The sequence below is a fragment of the Chanos chanos genome, chromosome 1 (genome assembly GCF_902362185.1).
Source record: "Chanos chanos chromosome 1, fChaCha1.1, whole genome shotgun sequence".
NCBI lineage: Eukaryota > Metazoa > Chordata > Actinopteri > Gonorynchiformes > Chanidae > Chanos > Chanos chanos.
The window spans coordinates 51819919-51839434 of NC_044495.1; the positions used below are offsets into that span (position 1 = coordinate 51819919).

Below are 19516 nucleotides of genomic sequence, written 5' to 3' on the forward strand. Positions count from 1 at the left end.
GTAGTGTATGGCTCCCGTTGTGTATTGTAAGCGCTATTCCCTCTTGCTTTGGCATGGCTGTCAAGTCACAACAAAGCCTCAAAGCTATATCCTGAACAGAATACTGTAACCAAGCAACATACCGCACTGTTGTTCCATAAAGTTTGAACATCTCACTTGATGTTACGTACCTCTGTAACGAACAGTATCTCTCTCCCTCTCCCTCTCTCTCTCTCTCTCTCTCTCTCTCTCTCTCTCTTAGTCTGTCTCTCTCACTCCAGAAATCTGCCAACTAGAACTGCACTACTGCCTTTGTGTCTTTTTCCTGTGTCTTGTTTTCCTGTCAAACAAGAGCTGTTGAACTGCTCCCAGTTGCAGTCTTTTGTTTTCCCTCACAGTCTCTGCTTCCCGGACTATCTAAGCTTTATGGTGTTTGTTTGACTCTTTGAGACTGTCAAAAAGTCTTATTTTACAATTCCTCTCCTACTGGTAATAACTCTACAAGTCAGGGCTCAGCATCGTTGTCTGTACTTTTACTCTTTGCCAGAGTAACTGGGATTAAAGCTTTTTTTTTTTTGTTAGTCAGAGATATTCTTTTCTTTTCATTATTATTTTAATCAATGGTAGGTGCCATTTTCATCACAGTATGGTTCACAGGCAATTTTTTATAGACAATGAAAGCCGGCCATTCAAGTATGCCAAGTGAGTGAGTGCTTAGGCTGTTATCAGCTCGGTGGACTTTCTGGCTCTGATTCAGTTGTATTCATTGAGCAAAGCATTACTGTGTGAAGCGTTGTGCTCTATATTATGATAAGGGCCTTTTGCTTAAATCAAATCCCTCATATGAAATGAGAATGTTTCCTTTAACAGATATTTTTCCCCACTTTTCATCAGAGATATTGTGCATGAAATCAATGGCCATTGATTTGAATGCCTAACACGTAAAAGCGTTCGTGAATGATAAGAACTTCCATTCCTCCCTGTTGTAATAATTCTTCGACTTGTCATTTTGGAGACTTATGCATTGATGATATTCAAATATGCATACTAATATGCATAACAAAAGCTGGAGTCCCAAAATGATAAAAACATTTTTCTGTCAAGGTGGTGAATCAGGGTTCTTCAAATCGGCAGAATAATAGGGTGTATTTTACCAAGGTATAATGTGACTCCTGTCTTGTCACAGCCAAATCTGTAAAAATTTGAAAAGAACCAGCCAGACAAAGAAAAAGACACACACAAATAGAGAGAGAGAGAGAGAGAGAGAGAGAGACATCAATCTGAGATGGCATTCACTCCACCCCAGCTGGATCAACCATCTGTGGAAGATAGGTCTGACATCATATGCCGCCGCTACCCCATCCAAACCATTAGTGGATTCAGCCTTACATGACACCAGTTCAGTCTTATCCAGCTGAGCTGCTGGTTTGAGATAGCTATAGCCATTAAAGCCTAGAGTGTATAGGTGCCATGCCAATGGAGTATCATTGTCTGCTATCAACATCCCAGCTGTCCCTTTTATGCTAGCTTGCTGGTTGGCCATGTGCCTGTACAAAGAGTGAAGGCGCCAGCATTAAAGACTCTGTTGGTTTCACTTACGTTGTAACAGTCCATTTGCATTGTAGGTATTCACGGTTCTTCTGCAGAAGAATGGTGTCATTGTATTATAGTCACTTATTAAACCACAGAACAACTTTGGTCGTCAGTGCAGTCCTGTGTTGGCTTGTTTCATCCAAAATAATAGACTTCAACCTATGTTTTTTTTGGGTTTTTTTTTTTGCTCTTGTGAGTCTCTTGTTGTGTACCTATGACATGCAGTCATAATCAACAGAATGAAGTCAGTGTGGGTGGTCAGGACAATCCTATGGGTGAGGATAGCTGAGTCAACATAATTTAACCCTACCAGAGCTTTGTTGCTGGCTGAGACAAGACAAACTCTTCCATACTCTCCTCTTATTGTTTTCCAGCTTTGGTGTCGATATGGAACAGATTCGCCCCCCCCCCCCCCCCCCCCCCCCCCCCCCCTCTAACAGTAAAGCAAGACTACATGTGTGCATGTGTAAGGATAGGAAAACATTTTTTTTCTGAAAATGTGTACATTGTTCTGTGGTACTGAGAATAAACTTTCTTTTTTTTAAAAAAAAAAAAAAAAAGGCATATTTGTACTATTCACTTTGGAGGAAAATCAGCTGTAACAAATGGACAGCTTTAACAATCAGCACTGTTTTCGAGACCTAAATCTTAAAAGAGCTGTCAAATCTTTCTTAGCCATTGTGGTATACAGATAAACATTGGCTTACAAAGTTGTTTGGGTGTGTGGAGGGGTTAGAAAATTGTTAAAGAAAGCAAACCTTAAAACTCGAGCACTTTGGGTCAAGCAATGAAATATTTACCTCATTATAAAGGATTTAAAAGCCTTACATCATCTGGAAAGCCTATTTAGGTCAATCTTGATTGTTTGACCAACTATGAAATTACTTGAGAGTGGGGGAAGTGGTCCACCTCTAAAGTCGGATAATCAAAAGGACAACACATCTTGTATTTTTTTGCTCGGTCCATGTGTTTTTTCTTTGTCAGATAACAGAAAAATGTGCTGATGTATTTATGTATGTTGGCCTTCAAATAGATATAACATACTGAGGTTTTTGGAGATACTGGAGACTTCAGGTTGCGGAGGATCTGTTTTCCTTCCTCTTTTCACTTTTCCCTATCAACTTACAAAAAGTCAGATATAGCGCAAAAACTCCGATACCGATACAGCGCTGTTTAATGACGATACTGACATTGTTGCTGAACTATAAAAATGCGTCAAGGACGAAAGTGGTTGCGTGTCATTTTAATGATGCATCTTTGGATGACGGATAGCAAAATTTTATCAGTGTAAAAAGTGGGGAACTCCATTCATCCGGAGAACTTCCTTTTAAAAACCATCTGGTATTCCTCCTGGACTGCCTTGTCACTCAGTCCTATTCATCCACCAGTGGGATAGCCTACTGAGTCCACCGAATTCCGGGTATATTATTAGATGTGTGCAAGTTGGGTATAAAGACTGTTATTAATACACACACATTACTTGAGCGGTATCTATGCGCGGGACACAAAATTATCCTCCTCGAGATATGTGCGTAAAGCACGTTCTTCATTTCACTCTCGCTTGTAAACTGGCACCGGATGCTCGTAGAATACTCCAGTTAAACTAGAGCGGACCGTGTGGGATAGGGTTGGAAGTCATAGACGGGTCATGTTACACACAAAAAATCAGGTTGTTAGAAGGGACCCTCTTCACACCCCTCCCCGCCCCTATTTCCAGTGTTCAGCGAAGTAGTTCTCGGGGGGGAGCACGCACGCCTCAAACCATCCAAACTTCTTTCCAACAATTTGAGCTGGGATGGAACCAGCTACAGGACATTATCCCATCTAGTCATTAACGAACGCACAGAGGTTCATTCATCTCACAACTTTTTTGATCCACCGATTTGGTTTTATTACTTTCTAAAATTCTAATTGGAACGCGTTGTTCATGTTTTGGTTGAAATTTTGTGTGAAACAATGATTGGAGTTTATTTTAATCCCTGAAATTTTTTTTAATTAATTTGTATCTGTAAAAAAAAATCTTTGTTTTTTTTCTTCGCCTGACTGACTTGTTTACCTAAATGTGAAGTCCAATGAACTGATGTAAAGATGACTCCGTTCTGGATGAAGTTTGCAGCCTTAGCGCTTCTCATCAGCGGGCACAGTAGCTTTGCCATTCCTCGGTTGGAAGGAAATTTTGACTCCGATGACAGCGCTTCAACCCTGGCCTTTGTCTTCGATGTTACCGGTTCAATGTACGACGACCTCAAACAGGTGATAGACGGGGCATCAAGGATCTTGGAAAAGACCCTGAGCCGGAGGACACGACCCATCAAAAACTTTGTTTTGGTCCCTTTTCATGACCCAGGTAAACATAACAAATTGAATAAATCAGACACCCTCTCTCTCTGTCAAATGAAGTTAATAAGAGATACATTTCACTCGCTTGTGAACCTGAAACCAGTTCAATTTCATTCTCTGTAGATGGTAAAAAAGTAGTTATTGCTGTTCATTGAATATATCATATTATATATTCAACTAACAAGACTATCTGTGAATGACCTTAAACTGAAGCGCATTATCAATTTCGGAACAATACAGCTCCAGGTGTGTTAAATGATTTTGACCGCTAGAGATCGCTGGTATGCAGAAGTCAGGCTCTTTCAAATGAACGCTTTTCATAATCATAATCTATAGTAAGCGCTGATGGAAAAAAGTCATAGAGTTTGGCTGTACTGCACAAACAGAATTGTTTTGTTTTTGTTTTGATGTGTTAATTTTTCATCTTTTCAAACCTCTCTGAGAGGCATTTGGGACCTTTTGTGCCGTTGTCGGCCGTTTCTCTAACGTAGCATTCTGGTGATGAGTGATGATTTTTGTAATTATTGAAAGCAGCCTTTTCTCATGAAATATTACACTAAATTTAATCACCATCAATGTTCATCATATACACAAATGAGGCCAGCAACCCACTATTTGCACTGTTCAGAAATGACTGCTGGTGGGGAGGGAAAAAAAAGCTCCTTTCAAATAGCTTGACGCTCAAAGCAACCCCAGGTGGTCACAGAGCAACCCAGAAGGGTTATTCTGAATAGTAATTTGAAGAATATAGAAATGTTTCTGAAATATCAGTTGTTAACATCATACTTTAACTGATACCCCAAATCACATGAGAATAATTCTGTAATGCCAAAATGCCAATACAATTGTTGAATAAGTGAATTAGATTCAGTTTGCTGAGATCTAATACTTTATCGGAAACACCATACAGTGGAGACACAGGTAAGATTGGGCCCTCATTGGTTCTGGCCCAGTGTCAGAGAGTTGATTGGGGGGAGGGTGCTCTTGAAGCTGATGAGAAGCATATGCTGTCTGCTGGTGTGTAATTACCCCAGTCACCCCCCCCCCCCCCCACCCACCCCCTCAAACTAAACCTCCGGAAGAGCCAGTCCAGCCCCAGTCACCAGCCCCCCTCGGTGGAAAGACGTCAGGCCCGTAGGGGGATGGTGCCAGTCAGTCATTCCTGCACCTTTTAATGTGGTCTTCCCTTGGGGACCTTGTAAACTGTTGGAATCGCAAAGACAGTCAGTGACAGACAAAGAGGCGTAACTGCACCTAAACTTTATGGATCCCTATTGCTCATCTGAGTAAAAAAAAAAAAAAGAAAAGAAAAAAAAAAAAAGAAGAAAAACAAAAAAAGAAAAAGTCAAAGAGGAGTGAAGGAGAGGCAAATGACTTCTCAAAATTTTCGCTGGTTGTAGTTGTAACTTCCATGTTGATGTCTTTTTAGAAGAGAAGAGAAAGTGTATAGTATAAGATTATACTAAAGTCTCCAAGGAGTGAGATGGCTTGCTGTCGGCAGTGTATTGAGTTAATTGTTATAGACATTTGTCCTCAGTTTGTGGATGCAGAGCTGACACTTACTTTCACATGAGGACACTGGCCAAAAAAACACTCTTGAACAAGATAACTGAAAACAACATGAAGATTCTATTGGATGTTTTTAATTGCAAACCAGGTTCAGAGTAAGATTGTTAAGGTTTGATCAGTTCGCCTCTTCTCAAGGGAATCATAGACTCTTTAAGATCTGGATTCCTCTCAAATAGTCATTTGGTTTTTGCTCCAAGTCTATTTCTCCTCACCGCTGCCACGACATATCTGTTTGCTGAGGTCTGAGAACCCACTGCTCTGTATAAGATTGCATGTGAGAAATTAGGGTTAACATGACCTTGATTTTTTCTGTGAAGTTTTCTATTGGAAGCATCTGACCATAATCTAGACCACAAACAATACATCCTTTATGTGCTGGGTCATCTCTGTGCTGCTTAGTCATCCATTCTCATCGATCAGTCCATAAGTAAATCCAAATAAGTGCCAGAACCAAGGGGAGCTCCATCTTTCATCTCAGGAGAGAGGGAGAAATAGAGGAAGAGAGAGAGAGAGAGAGAGAGAGAGAGAATTACACAGGGAGAGTACAAACTGCTGATGACAGCAGCAAACAGTACTAATTATGTAGTCACATACATTGTACTCACGCAAGGAGTTTTGCAACCCGAGTTCACAAGAACAGATGTACACAAGTTTTTCATTTATCACAACTCATATATTTCTATATGGCCATTAGTATAACGGAGAACTGATAAAATACAGTCCAGGGCAAAAGTTCTTCAAGCGCCCGAGAGATGTGGTTCCCTGGTTCATTTGTCAGACTGACTGAGGTTAGACATACAAACAGTTATTTGGAGCAGTTAATTATCTGAAGTGGGATTTGTGTAAACAGGCACTGGTTATGAAATGTTTAAATTCATCCACAGGCCAGGAAAGGTTATACTCTCAAAGTATCCATATGCTCCTTAGGGGTTAATCATTCTATTACAGTGTCAAGGATGTTGTAATAACAAAGACCAAGTTTAATTATCTTGTAATTCTCATAAGTATATTGGTCTAATATACTGGCTAAATTATTGTTCATATTTGAACTCCTCTAAACTCATTTTTTTTCTGAGCCATAGGTCAGAAGCTGTTGGTGGAGAATTTTTAATTATGTTTATCTTTTACAGGTCTCGCTTAGCTTTCCACGGTGATATCTACCATACCACCAACTAACATTCTGCACTCTTCCTCTTTTGAATTGTCGAGGGCCCAAAACCTACAGATTTCAGTTGATGATATTCAGGTTACAGCACTGCTGTGGACAAATGTTCTGAAAGGATTTGTCTTTAACTCTCCTGAAACCTTGTTATCTGATGCTGTTGGAGTCACGCCATTCACTGGTTAACTCTCTGTATATGGCACATGGATGGTTCTTGTTCTTGGTGTTTGTTTAATTATTTTATAAAATTTGCATTCTCAATGTTTACTGTCTGTAAAATATTACAACCATGTTCCTTATTGGTTAACTGATATATAATTCTAACCCATTTATATGATGGGTTAATTGGTACCCAAAAATAAATAAATAAATCATTTAAATCAAAACCGTGCAAAAAATAATAACAGTGGAAGTGATGTAACTGTAACTCTCTCATTATGGAAACACTGCGCTGTTAGAACGTGATTTTTCTCCCTGCGACGAGACAGAAATTACTGGAAAAAAAAGCGTCACAACACATCTTAAGCTGTCTTTAATTAAAGTTACATGAAAGATCTGATATTTCAGATTTAAATGCAGTGCCATACCTCTACAAGTTTTTCCAATAAAATGAAAGCAAGTCACATCTCTGACCCTATGTTTTAATCCGACAGAAGGTATTCTAAATACACACTTATATGAATATAAGTGTTCCAGTTTCTGTTATAAAATAGAAAGCACTGAATCAGCGGTGAACATTATATATCTTTTGCTAATGTTCTGTTTCATGCTACTGATGTTGTGATAAAATGGAGGATGCAGGCAGATAGGCTGTGTAATTGTCTTTTTCAGACATTGGGCCTGTGTCTATAACAACTGACCCAAAGAAGTTCCAGCAGGACCTTCAGGAGCTGTTTGTCCAGGTGGGTACCAGCGGGAGTGTGATTTATTTCTGACCAACTCGGGCTCCAGTGACAGAAAAGATTCATGATAGTCTGTTGGATCCCTTTTTTGATGCATCATTTTGCATAACTTAAACCAGGTCAGTGAATGTATGTTCAGATTTGCAGACATTTGATAATTTTGCAGATTCAGCAGTAAGGTAATTTGATGCGACAGCATTTACGCAACGATGCGTTTTCGTCATTTGTTCCAAAAAAGACTCTGAGAATAGAACTTTGAGATCAGGATCTTTTTGTGAACATGTAGAAACTGTATTCATCATAATTATAAAAGCCTCTTGGCTTGTATCTTATGTAGGAGCTGGGCTAAGACATGTATTAAATCACCATACGAAGAGAGAATCTCCTTCTAAAATGCTATTTTTAGCCCAGGAATCATCTTAATCTGTTTTAACTGATCAATGAACCAGGCTAGTATGTTGTTTTTGCCATGAATTTGAATTAAAAGAGAGGTGTATTCATGCTCTCTCTCTCTCTTTCTCTCTCTCTCTCTCTCTCTTTCTCTCTCAGGGTGGAGGAGACTGTCCGGAGATGAGTATAGGAGCCATAAAGAAAGCTCTAGAGGTTTCTCTGCCTGGATCATTCATCTATGTGTTCACAGATGCCCGGGCCAAAGATTACCGTCTGAAACGAGATGTCCTTCAACTTGTGCAGCTCAAACAATCTCAGGTATGCCACAGATAGGTGATGATTAGTGTTTGATATTTATTACCTAGTTGCTTCTTATGGTAATTGCTACCCTGACAAAATGAGATGAAATTGGATCACTGTGGGTTTTTTTTTATTTCAACATCACCATTGATTGTGCTTTGTAGATTTCGGGCAACGTCCTAATTGTTGCACTCCTAATATGAAATCAGACTCAATTTGGATTACTGACATAAACAGAGCTGCTGATTAAAATCTGCTGCAGCCATAAATAATCCTCAACTATTTCATTTAGCGTGCTCCAAATATTTCAAAGCTCATAATGGAAATGCCATCACACTTCCATCATGAGACTCACATGCACACACATACACCACACACACACACACACACACACACATTCTGTGTGCCGTCTCTCGTGATTGAACTTCAACTACAACACCCCCAAAACTCTCACCTTAGCACTTACATTACCATTACCACTCCAATCTCACACCCAACCCCCTCGCTCAAACACAAACACACTAATTCACACCCTTCCCCCACACTGATCTCTGTGCCCAGGTGGTTTTCGTATTGACCGGAGACTGTGGTGACCGCACTCAACCAGGATACAGGGCATATGAAGAGATTGCTGCCACAAGCTCTGGGCAGATCTTCCACTTGGACAAACAGCAAGTCAATGAGGTCTGGCTAGGATATATACTACACACATAGATGCCTACACAGTTGGTAGAAACTGTATAATTATGTATATTGTGTCTCTCTGAGTGATGTGAGCATGTTATTTATTTATTTTTTTGGCCGCAGTTTTGAATGTGAAATAGAACTAAGTAATGAACGTACAGTAGTTAGGAATGATCCAAGCAGTACGGAATATTTAAAAATAGATTTTATTCACTGACATCAGTTTAACAGGAGTGAGACTGCTCTTTATCACGCATTCTGTATCTCAGCTGTAACTGTATTCTGAGGCACAGAAGCCAAAGTCAGCCAAACTTGGTCAGACATGAAAGGGAGCAGGGCTTCCTCTGAGGGAGACACTGCTATCCTGCATGTCAACACAGGACATGGCTGAGTCTGTGGAGAGCAGAGGAGAGGAGAGGAGAGGAGAGGAGAAGAGAAGTCAGCTTAGAGCAGAGTCAGGCAGGAGGCCTATGGTATCCCAAAAGGGGTTGCATATTGAACCCCACTGCCCCCCCCCCCCCCCCCGCCTTGTGTGTGTGTGGTTTTTGGGGGAGGGGTGTGATGTTACTTAATTTCCAGGCTTATCTTTGCTTATTTGACATTAAGGATATCACATGTCCCATTAATATATTTTTGAGCTTGTCCTTATGTACCTGTTGGTCTGAGAGTGTGATGTCTTTGTGAGTTTGCCCATATGTACTTTCTAGTCTCTTTCTCCCTCTGTCTCTCTCTCTCTCTGCATGTGTTGTGTGTGTGTGTGTGTTTGTGTATGTGTGTATGTGCACGTGTGTGATAGGAACAAGCATCTGTTAACGCTCTCCAACACCTCTCAGCTGTGTGAGAATTGCCTCAGTGTTACAGTCACATAGTTACCGCTCACACCGTAGTAACGATCTGATGGGCTGCCCTGTGTCTCTCTCACCTTCAGTGGGAAATACTGTTTCCTCCATCAATCCTGGCTCTCGGAGTTAGACCCCAACCTTAACCCCATTGAACAAGATTTCAATGGTCTTCCCCTGAGTCAACATCATGTTCAATAGCCCCAGCATCTTAAAAGATGATCAATACTCTGTGTAAAATGCTTCTCAAAGTCTGACGCTTCTAGACCACCACAGACGTGGGTGGCTTATTTAAAATGAATTGACATAAATCCTGAATATCTGGAAAAACCTTATTATTGCTCATGTACCAAACCAGAACTTCTCTTCACTGATAGAATTCTAATAGACTGCAGCCAAATAAAACAGACATGGTGCTGTGTGTTCTCCATCGGGAAGAAGTGGAGAGAAAGTACGGGGCTTATTTTACTAAGTAATCCCGGATATGATCTATCATGGTCTCTTCTCTCACAGCTGCCCATCGTGAGTTTGGCTTTGATTCCACTGACTACAACAGACTGTTCATTGTAAGGGTTAAGGGAGAGACTCTTTAAACAAAGGCACGGACACATCTTTAATCAATTACGTGATTTGCTGATAATCCACGAGGTTTAATGGAAGCTTGTCAAAGTACTTTATAGAGAATAATTCTTTTGTCTCACCTTGTCTTGGCTGAAGTCAATACACAGCAGGAATCATGCGAGATTTTAGAAGTTGTGGCCAAGAGCATGTTAGTGATGTTGAAACTGAGTAAACTTCTTGGAATACCATTGCTATTTACACTTAGGTAAAGCACATAAAATTTTGAAAGTAAATGGAATACTCATAGGAGTTTGACTGTAAAGAATTAATGAAAGTTGGGACATCAGTCGTCACACTATGATTTCAGTGGATTTTGACCTCTAAAACCACTCATTTTATAGACAGATATTTGCACATTGTCTTTCCTTTTGACTGTTTTCTATTTTCCAAACATTTACAAAACCTTTACACAGTACAACAAGTACCTATTTAAGCGTTCATTAACATAGGTATTCCCTCTCACTTAACACACGTACAGAAGGGGGTCAGAGTCATATAACTAAACAAGCAGATGTAGCTTAGCCAGAAGGGATTTTTCATCAGGTAGACTTAGTGTTAAGCTTTAGTGTCTGAGTTGTGTTTAAAGAAAGTGGAACCTGATACACACAGTCTGGTCTGGTACTCCGGACCCACAATAGGTGGACAAAGCTGGTCTGTGTTATGGAGCTATAGGTCTCTGTGAGACACAGATAGATGGTGAAACCTCTTGTCTGGAGTTGAGCAGGTGTTTTGACGTTCCCACAGCAAGGGTGAGGAAGAGAACACATCTGCTTCTGGTTAGTACCTAATGGCTTGGTTCCTGGCACTCTGTGTCTCCTCATGTGGTTGTGCCAGTGTCGGGTTAACCCCTGGTGGCAAGAGGGACATGGTGTGAGGGAACTTTCCATATTTGTCTCCTTGGGAATCCCAGGTATCCCGTACTGGCCGAGTGGTGCGAGAGTTGTGGGTAGCAGGATCATCACTCACTGTCTCCTGTGGACCACAGAGCTGAGAAGAACCTTAAACGTCCTCTCATCCTCAGCTAACCTCTGTCATCATCCTCGACTTCCTTTCACCCGTCATCAAGCACACCCATGACCCCTTCTCTTATTGCACTCAAAGCCTCTCTGAGAAATCCTCTCACACTCCTTTTAAGATCCTGACAGGGTGGGTGAAGTCACAAAACTCAGGAGATCTTTTAAGCATTTCTTCTTTGAGGTTCATTTTGCCTCAAAAGAATATCATGATTGCTTAATTCAGTCAGTTCAAATGACCAATAACGTGTACTTGATTGAATTTAGTGATCTCAGGGAAGTTTATGAACTTTTTCCTTTACTTTTCTTGTCTTTTTTTTTCTTTTTTCTTTTTCTTTTCTCTCTTTCCTTTTTTTTGCTGTCAAAACCATCTATATCTGTGTTATACCTTTTTGTTAGCCAGATCTTGGGAGACTGATCTTCTTGGCTTCCCTGAAGGGAATGCTGAAACAGACTCTGGTTTGAGGCAGATATAGGTCATTCTTCAGCGCTTTCCTTCTCTATGGGGGACGGCTGCACATGTGGCACACATTACAGCTGTTTCCAGTTGTAAACTCCAAGAGGAACCAGCTGCTGTCGGCAGCTAGAGAGAGAGTGAGAGACAGAGAGAGAGAGGGAGAGAGAAAAGAGAGATGGAGAAAGTGGGGGAGAATATGGGTAATGAAATTATCAAAGACTTTGCCCGTTCCAATTTTCTCTGTAATTCCTAAATGTATAAAGATGTGTTAAATTACCCTCATTTCTCCAGAATTTGGCTAAAACAATGTTTTCATTCAGTGTTACTGACATAGTGCAGCAGTAATGTCTGTTCTTAATATGAGAGGGTCAGAAATAATACACACAGCTACTTTATAAGAAGCTAACTGCTTCACTTTTATATTAAGTGCAGAATCTCAGCAGATCTGAATTGATGTTAGTTACTAATTTCTGTTTCTTCTGAAGGGTACATGGACACCCTCTTTGTCTTGAAAAGCTTTTACCTACCTTGTGAACCTTTTACTTTTGCAGGGTTTTTTTATTTTATTTACTTTCATCATCCAAATTTAACTTAGTGATTAAAGGCCTTTAAAATCTAACATCTGTCTTAAAATGCCCACATCAGTGTATAAGCTATTACAGAGTGTAATTAAACTGACTTAGATCATTTAAGTTTTCACAGCCAGACGTTTGGTCATCTTTTGTTCTGTTAGATAATGACGTTCGTTTTAGAGTGGAGCTGCACCAGTCAAACAGCCTGGAGCCTGGTTCTCAAAGCGCATCAGCTATTTTAAGCTCAGGAGTTCTGACAGTTAACACAGTGTGATAGGTTATGCCATCCATGTCCTTAATCGAACCCATGTATTCAATCAGTCTATCATCTGGAATGTTTTATACGATGACTAATGCACCACCTTAACCCCTTCACACTACTGGACAGACAGGAGAGCGGATCTGTTTGATAAAATCCAGTGTGCTGCACGGCTATGCTGACAAGTTGTCGCTTCCACTGGCAGGGTTGCTCCACAGGGAATATGTTGCTTGTGAACATAGCAAAACTGTGCATTCTCTCTTTGACAGTTAATACATTTTTTTCTTTTCCTTTGTTTAACAAAAGAGCCTTTTGTGATATAGCTCTGTCTTGAAAGAGGGGGTTGCATGACATAGAACAGCTTGCAGAGATGGGGAAAATGTCAGTGCGATCCTTCCTGGTCTATCCTTCTTCTTTTGGCCATGTTCTTGTCTGGAGTGATTTTGAGGGCTACCAGATCCCATCCCATCTCTCTTTTTCTTTTGTCCCAAGATTCTTTTGACTCAGATTTTACCTCAGAATACAATAGAATAGAATAGAGCAGAACTTTGAGTTTTGTGTGAATTGCATGAACTCATAGTGATTTCTCTTGAACTGCTCTCACTGTTCTCTTAACAGAATCGGTTGATTTGTAATACGAAATTCATCTCTTGAATGCTAACAACTTTTGGGGGGTTACTTTAAGGAAGAATATTATAGAGGAGAAGATGTTATGTTCAACACTCCACTCTGATCTAGGTTTTGAAATGGGTGGAGGAGACTGTCCAGGCCATGAAGGTCCACCTGCTCTCATCTGACCACGAGAATGCTCAGGAGAGCCAGTGGGAGGTGCCCATTGACCCCAGCCTGAAAGAGGTCACGGTGTCGCTCAGCGGTCCAGCACCTCAGATTGAACTCACAGACCCTTTTGGTAGGATTGTACCCTTGGATTTTTCTCAATGATACCCAAACGCAGTTTAGCTGTGTTGGTTTTTCAGAATAATGGACATAACTATGCGTGTCATTTGGACGTTTAGGTCGCACCGTTGGGGAAAGGCATGGGCTCACAGAACTACTCAATATCCCAAACTCAGCGCGAGTTGTCAATCTTAAGAATCTCCTTCCTGGACCATGGACACTGAAGGTATCAGCTGTGGATCTTTGCTTGATTATGTCATGCTCATTAAAGGTGTATACAGAGAATATGTTCACTGAATGAAATATGTGTGAGTACATGAGATGAACAAACTATCCACATACCCAAACCACTTCGATCTTCATTTCAGGTGAGCTGCAGTGGCCGACACACCCTCAGGATGACTGGGGTTAGCAACTTGGATTTCAGGGCTGGCTTCTCTAGTGTCCCAGTGACTGAGTTCAACCACACCAGAGAGAGGCCTATCAAAGGTACATTATATCATTAACTGCAGTTTGTATATTTGTGTTCTTTCTGCAGTATGTATATGACGTTAAATTTCAGCAAAACAAACAAAAAAGGACTAAAATAATGTGTTTTTTGACAAAAATAAAATTTGAACTAATTTGATGATAAAAGCCTTTAGTTCCTGAAAAATGTGCTGTAATTTATTTAATTGTTTTAAATTTAAACTTTTTTTTTTTTTTTTGCACCTGCTGGACCAGGGCAGCAACATTATTTTACCTGACTAACGTCTTTCTGTTTGTGTGTCTCCATGTGCCTGTCTTCTCTCTCCCCTTAAACAATAAAAGAGTCTGAGAGGAAGTGAAGCATCCAATTATCTCTTAAATCAGTTCAGTAAACTGTCCAAACAACAAAATGATCAATCAAACGCTAATATGCAAAACTGATGAGCAGTGCTACAATGCCCCAGCTGTGAAGAGAGCGTGAGACAGAATCAGAATAGAAGACACAAAATCTTTCAAAGCTGTTTTCCCACTATTTACTGTTTATCAATTTAGAAGTCATAACTTGGATTCTAACACAGCTATCTGAAAAATTCAACATGGAAAGTTTTCTGAATAGTTTTCAAAATCTAAAAAAAAAACTCTGCCAAAACTGAACTATTTCCATATGCCTCTAGGTTAGCATATGTATGTTGTCTGCAAAAATTTGTGGGCAGTGGTGTTTCCCTTCATTGTTCACAACTGACAGTTATTTTGATTGTGACTGATTGTGTAACATTAAGTGATCTTTGTGGTCTCCAGGTGTCCCAGCTCATGTGATGCTGAAGTGCTCGGGTCTGAAACCACCTGGACTGATCAGTCGCATGGAGTTAGTCTCTGCAGGTGGCCGATCTCTGCGCACAATCCCTGTGCCCTTACCTTCAGACAAGGGCTCAAGCGGTATCTGGACCATCCCTGAATTTCGCACCCCATCCCAAAGCTTCTTCCTCAAAGTGTCTGGGAAGGATGGAGATGGGTACAATTTCCAGAGACTTTCTAGTGTCTCCTATACTAACATTGTCCCAGGTGAGAATTCTGTTCTCTTCTCTTCTCTTCTCTTCTCTTCTCTTCTCTTCTCTTCTCTTCTCTTCTCTTCTCTTCTCTTCTCTTCTCTTCTCTTCTCTTCTGCAGCTCATCCCTGTTCTCTTCTCCCTTCACTGGGAAATATGACTTTTATAAACATTATGTTTAGGGTGTGTTGACAGAATGTTTTGATCTCCTCCATTTTGTTGAGATAAACTGACATTGTTAATGTTTTACATTCCCCTACATACCAGTTATTTGATCTATAACTGATGATATTCATATTGTCTCCTGTACAGAACCTCCAGTTGTCAGCATGCCCACTGAGGTGAGGGGCTTTTATATGCTACCTACTGTGATTAGCTGTTCGGTGGAGAGTGACATCCCGTACAGGTTGAGATTCACAAGGGGTGGAACCATGCTTGGAGAGGAGAAATTCTACCAGTAAGTTCCTAACTTCTTTTTTTCTTTCTTCCTCTTTTATGCCTCTGTGTTTCATGCATTTTGTTTTCTTCCTCTCTCTCTCTCTCTCTTTCTCTCTCTCTCTCTCTCTCTCTCTCTATCTCTGAATGCAAACATGTCCAAACAATTTAGCAGGCATTCTCTCCAGTGATACGGTATAAACATTCCAGAACAGCTGTAAAAGTTGACATCTGCAATACCATTTTTCATTCAGTTTGATACAGCGTGCTGACACAGGGCATCATTTTACAGATGGAGCTGTTTTATAGTTGGCCTCAATTACCTCATGTACTACTTCTGTAAAGTATAAGCACTGATAAAAATCTGTGAGCTTTTAAATGACAAAATCAACCTTTGAATGACCATAATTAAGAAGAGTTTGTATACATTACATATTAGCCTGAGTCACTGTATAAAAATAACAGAGCCCTGTTGTTCTTTGTTCACTCGCTCTGGTTTGAATTACATAAATTAGATAATGCTGACTTATTCATTATCCACGGTGCCAAATGGGCTAATCGTTGGTGATGTCAAGTTGCTGTGTTACTTTCTCCCATTTCACCTGCTGTGATTTTTCTGTTTGTGTGTGTGCGTGCTTGTGTGATCAAAGGCTGTCATATATAACTTCTCTCTTACCGACTTGTTTCTATAATTGAAGGTCTAGTGCCAAAGCATCATGGGAAATTCCCCATGCTTCAGGAAAAGATGAGGGACTATATGAGTGTGTGGCTCAGAGCACTGCAGGCATGGGACAAGCCCTCACACAGCTTACTGTCAGGGGTATGTCATTAACACACACTCTCTTCCTCTCTCTCTCTTTCTCTCCAACACACGCACACACACACACACACACACGCTCAGTGACAAATTATAATCTCCTGTCTCAAAGCTGAATATGAGGCTTCTTCATAGCCAAGAGGCTTGTGCTTGATTCACTTATAATCACCTCACTGATAGTTTTACAGTTTTACATTTAATGCGATCCTCTTTGGAGGGTAATTTCATTGAAGCTGCTGAATATGAATGGGTTTTTCTCTCTCCCAGAACCCCCTCCTGTTCTGCGGCCCCCCATGAATGTGACATCATCTACAGGGGCGGTGGCTGTGCTGTCTTGCCACGTACAGGGTTCCATGCGGCACAACATTACATGGCGCCGGATGGGCACTGCTCTGTCATCCCGGTCAGGAAGAGTGAAGGTCCTGGCCAACTCCTCTCTGGAGATTAATGGGATAAAAGCCCAAGATGCTGGACCATACCAGTGTGTGGCCACCAACGCACACGGGGAGAGCCGCAACACCGTGTGGCTCCTGGTTCCAGGTAGAAGACCACTGTACAGCCATCTGTTCAAACGCTTAGCGCTAGGGCCCCATACTTCGTCCCTCGGCTCCCCTGTCATCTGTTTTCCATTTCACCCCGGCGAGATCACAGCCAGTCAGTTAGAGCTAGACATGTTTTGAATCAGGGAAACCCAACATGAGCTGAAATTCATGAAAGTCAATGTTGAAAACTACCAAACAAATTTGAAACATGTCTCTCACCCTGATGGCCTGTCTACCCATAATGTGTCATCAGAGCAGCTTATATGTCTCTCTCTTTTCCAGAGCAGTATAGTTTTCCTCCACGCCGCAGTGCCATAATGGGTTGTCTAATAAATTATTCATGAGAAAAGTGAGACTAACTCCTGAGTCAAATTGGGTTTCTCATGGATGTTACATGCCTCTCTTCAGTGCCTCCATCAGTGGTGGTAACAGCCCACACTCAGAGCTTCTCTCCGGGCATGGAAATTCGACTTTCCTGCTCTGCCTCGGGGTCCCCACCTCCCAAGATCTTCTGGAGTCATGGGAACATCTTTCTCACCAACCACCACCGGTTAGTTATGCATCCTCCCTTCTTTAGGCCCCAGCATGCAGATGTAACCCTAATAGACAAGTTTGCTGGTGTCCCCCAGGGCATCACAATTACTGCTACAACTTTATATATATATATATATATATATATATAAGATTTTTTTAAGGCCAAATTTAAGAGTTTCATACAAACTAAATCAGCCTGTTGGATGAACCATTCTGGAGATTTTATCAGAAATTTCTGCATAGCTCACTTTGACCTGGCCGTGACTTAGTAACACTGAAGGCTTATCTATGATAATTAATAAGCTCAACTAAAACATCCAAGTTATCAGTTTCATTTGCTTAGGTGTGCTAATATTTCAGCTGCTGCAAAAGAGCGCAAGCTAATTGGGAAGATCAGTTCAGCATTTTTATGGAAGCGCAACAAGAATTCAGTCTTGACCTCTGCATATACAACTGTTAAATTATATTATATATCATTAATTAAAGGTACACCAAGTCATTCATTTTCTCCTTGCATTTTACAGAATGACCATATCTGAGTCTGGCACACTGACCATTAGAAATGCTGTTCTTGAAGATGCTGGAAACTACACATGCTTGGCAATGAATGAGGCTGGCACTGCTACTCAGTCAGTGTTTCTCAGTTACACAGGTGGGCAGATGAAATAGAGCCTTGTTTTATTAGGTTGACAGAAGCTGCATGATGTGGAAAGGTGTACATGGTAATAGTAAGAGACATTATGCCCACTGAAATTGATGACCACTCATTTGTTAGTCTGAGTCATATCACGGAGGTTTTATAATATCCGTTGGCACTGTTTTCTTAGACTGTGTGATGATAATTAAAATCGAAGAAAATTGTTTTTTTTTTGTACTATTTGCGGATGTTGTGTTATATCGTAAGGTCATGTCGGGTAATAATTGCTGACAGACCAGGCTATGTTTTCAGGGAGAGCTCAGATTGACTCATGGAGACTTACAGAGAGGTTTTTTTTTTTTACGCTGCGTGGGCAGGACTGCCAATCACCCAAGTCGAATTTGTGCAACCTTACTGCAAGCAAGTTGGGTGATGACCACATTGCAGATTGACCCTGGCAGCTTTGGGACAGGGCAAGCTTGTCCTGGGGTGTCTGAATTTTTCGTGATATCTACCTGACAGGGACAAACCTTCAGTAACGTGTTTTGCTGTCCCAATACCTTGCAGGGTTTAGCTGAACAGTTGCATCAGTAACACAAACAGCAACTTCAGTGAAGGACCTCTACATTGTCATTCGGGGCCTGAAATGTCAGCATAACTTCTATTTTTACTGGACGTGGGGACTGGCAGCCAGTCAATTTACAGAATTAAGCTCACATTACTTAGCTATTCTTATCTGTCTTTGATTAGCAGCATTTCTGTAACTCAGTCCACAATAAGACATAAATAGCAATGATGTGGTGGATTTAAGTGCTTTACCCAGTAATAACTCTATGTCTAAGGTTGTGTTTCTATTTATGATATATTCAGAGCTAGAGCATGGATATCATATACTTTACCATGGCTCCAACTGTGACTATGAGAGGATTACTCTCCTTTCACCATTCCTCCTTTTTTTAAAGAGTAATACCTTCTTACTGAAACTGAGAGTAATTGCTTTATTTATTTTTGCCCTACTGGCTCTCCTCACAGAACCTCCTAGTATATCAGTGGTGCAACAGGTGGTGTTGGTGATGACTGGAGAGGATGCTACACTGCAGTGTAGAGCCACAGGTGTCCCACCCCCACTGGTTGAGTGGCACAAGGGTAAGTCCATGCTCATCATGCATATGCTTCACACATCTGTGTGTTTGTGTGTGTGTGTATTTGTGTGTGTGTGTGTGTGTGTGTGTGTGTAGTGCTTGTATGATCTGTATGAATGTTTTCTGAACTGTATGTTTTTCAGATTACCTACAAATTTCGCTTCTGTTTTTGTTTTGTTTTGTTTTTTTCCCTCTGTTTTTGTATGTGTGGTTATATCCTATATATTTATCTTAATGGGTTTTCTGTTTGTTTGTATGTTTGGTTGTTAGTTTCTGTGTGACTACTTTGTGTGAGAGTTTTTCTTATTTTGACTTTGC

The 19516-nt window shown here is 40.8% G+C and overlaps 1 protein-coding gene across 1 annotated transcript in view; it reads left to right on the top strand.

The window, feature by feature from the left end:
• The first annotated feature begins 3660 nt into the window (after positions 1-3660).
• The window catches only part of hmcn2 (hemicentin 2), a 61130-nt gene continuing 45274 nt past the window's right edge, over positions 3661-19516 (top strand). Inside the window, exons 1-14 of the mRNA XM_030765160.1 lie at positions 3661-3919; positions 7475-7545; positions 8095-8253; positions 8797-8919; positions 13419-13590; positions 13697-13803; positions 13946-14066; positions 14844-15107; positions 15404-15548; positions 16225-16346; positions 16611-16883; positions 17294-17435; positions 17944-18071; positions 19089-19202. Coding sequence (XP_030621020.1) covers positions 3661-3919; positions 7475-7545; positions 8095-8253; positions 8797-8919; positions 13419-13590; positions 13697-13803; positions 13946-14066; positions 14844-15107; positions 15404-15548; positions 16225-16346; positions 16611-16883; positions 17294-17435; positions 17944-18071; positions 19089-19202 — 2200 coding nt within the window. The remainder of the gene's footprint in view (positions 3920-7474; positions 7546-8094; positions 8254-8796; positions 8920-13418; positions 13591-13696; positions 13804-13945; positions 14067-14843; positions 15108-15403; positions 15549-16224; positions 16347-16610; positions 16884-17293; positions 17436-17943; positions 18072-19088; positions 19203-19516) is intronic.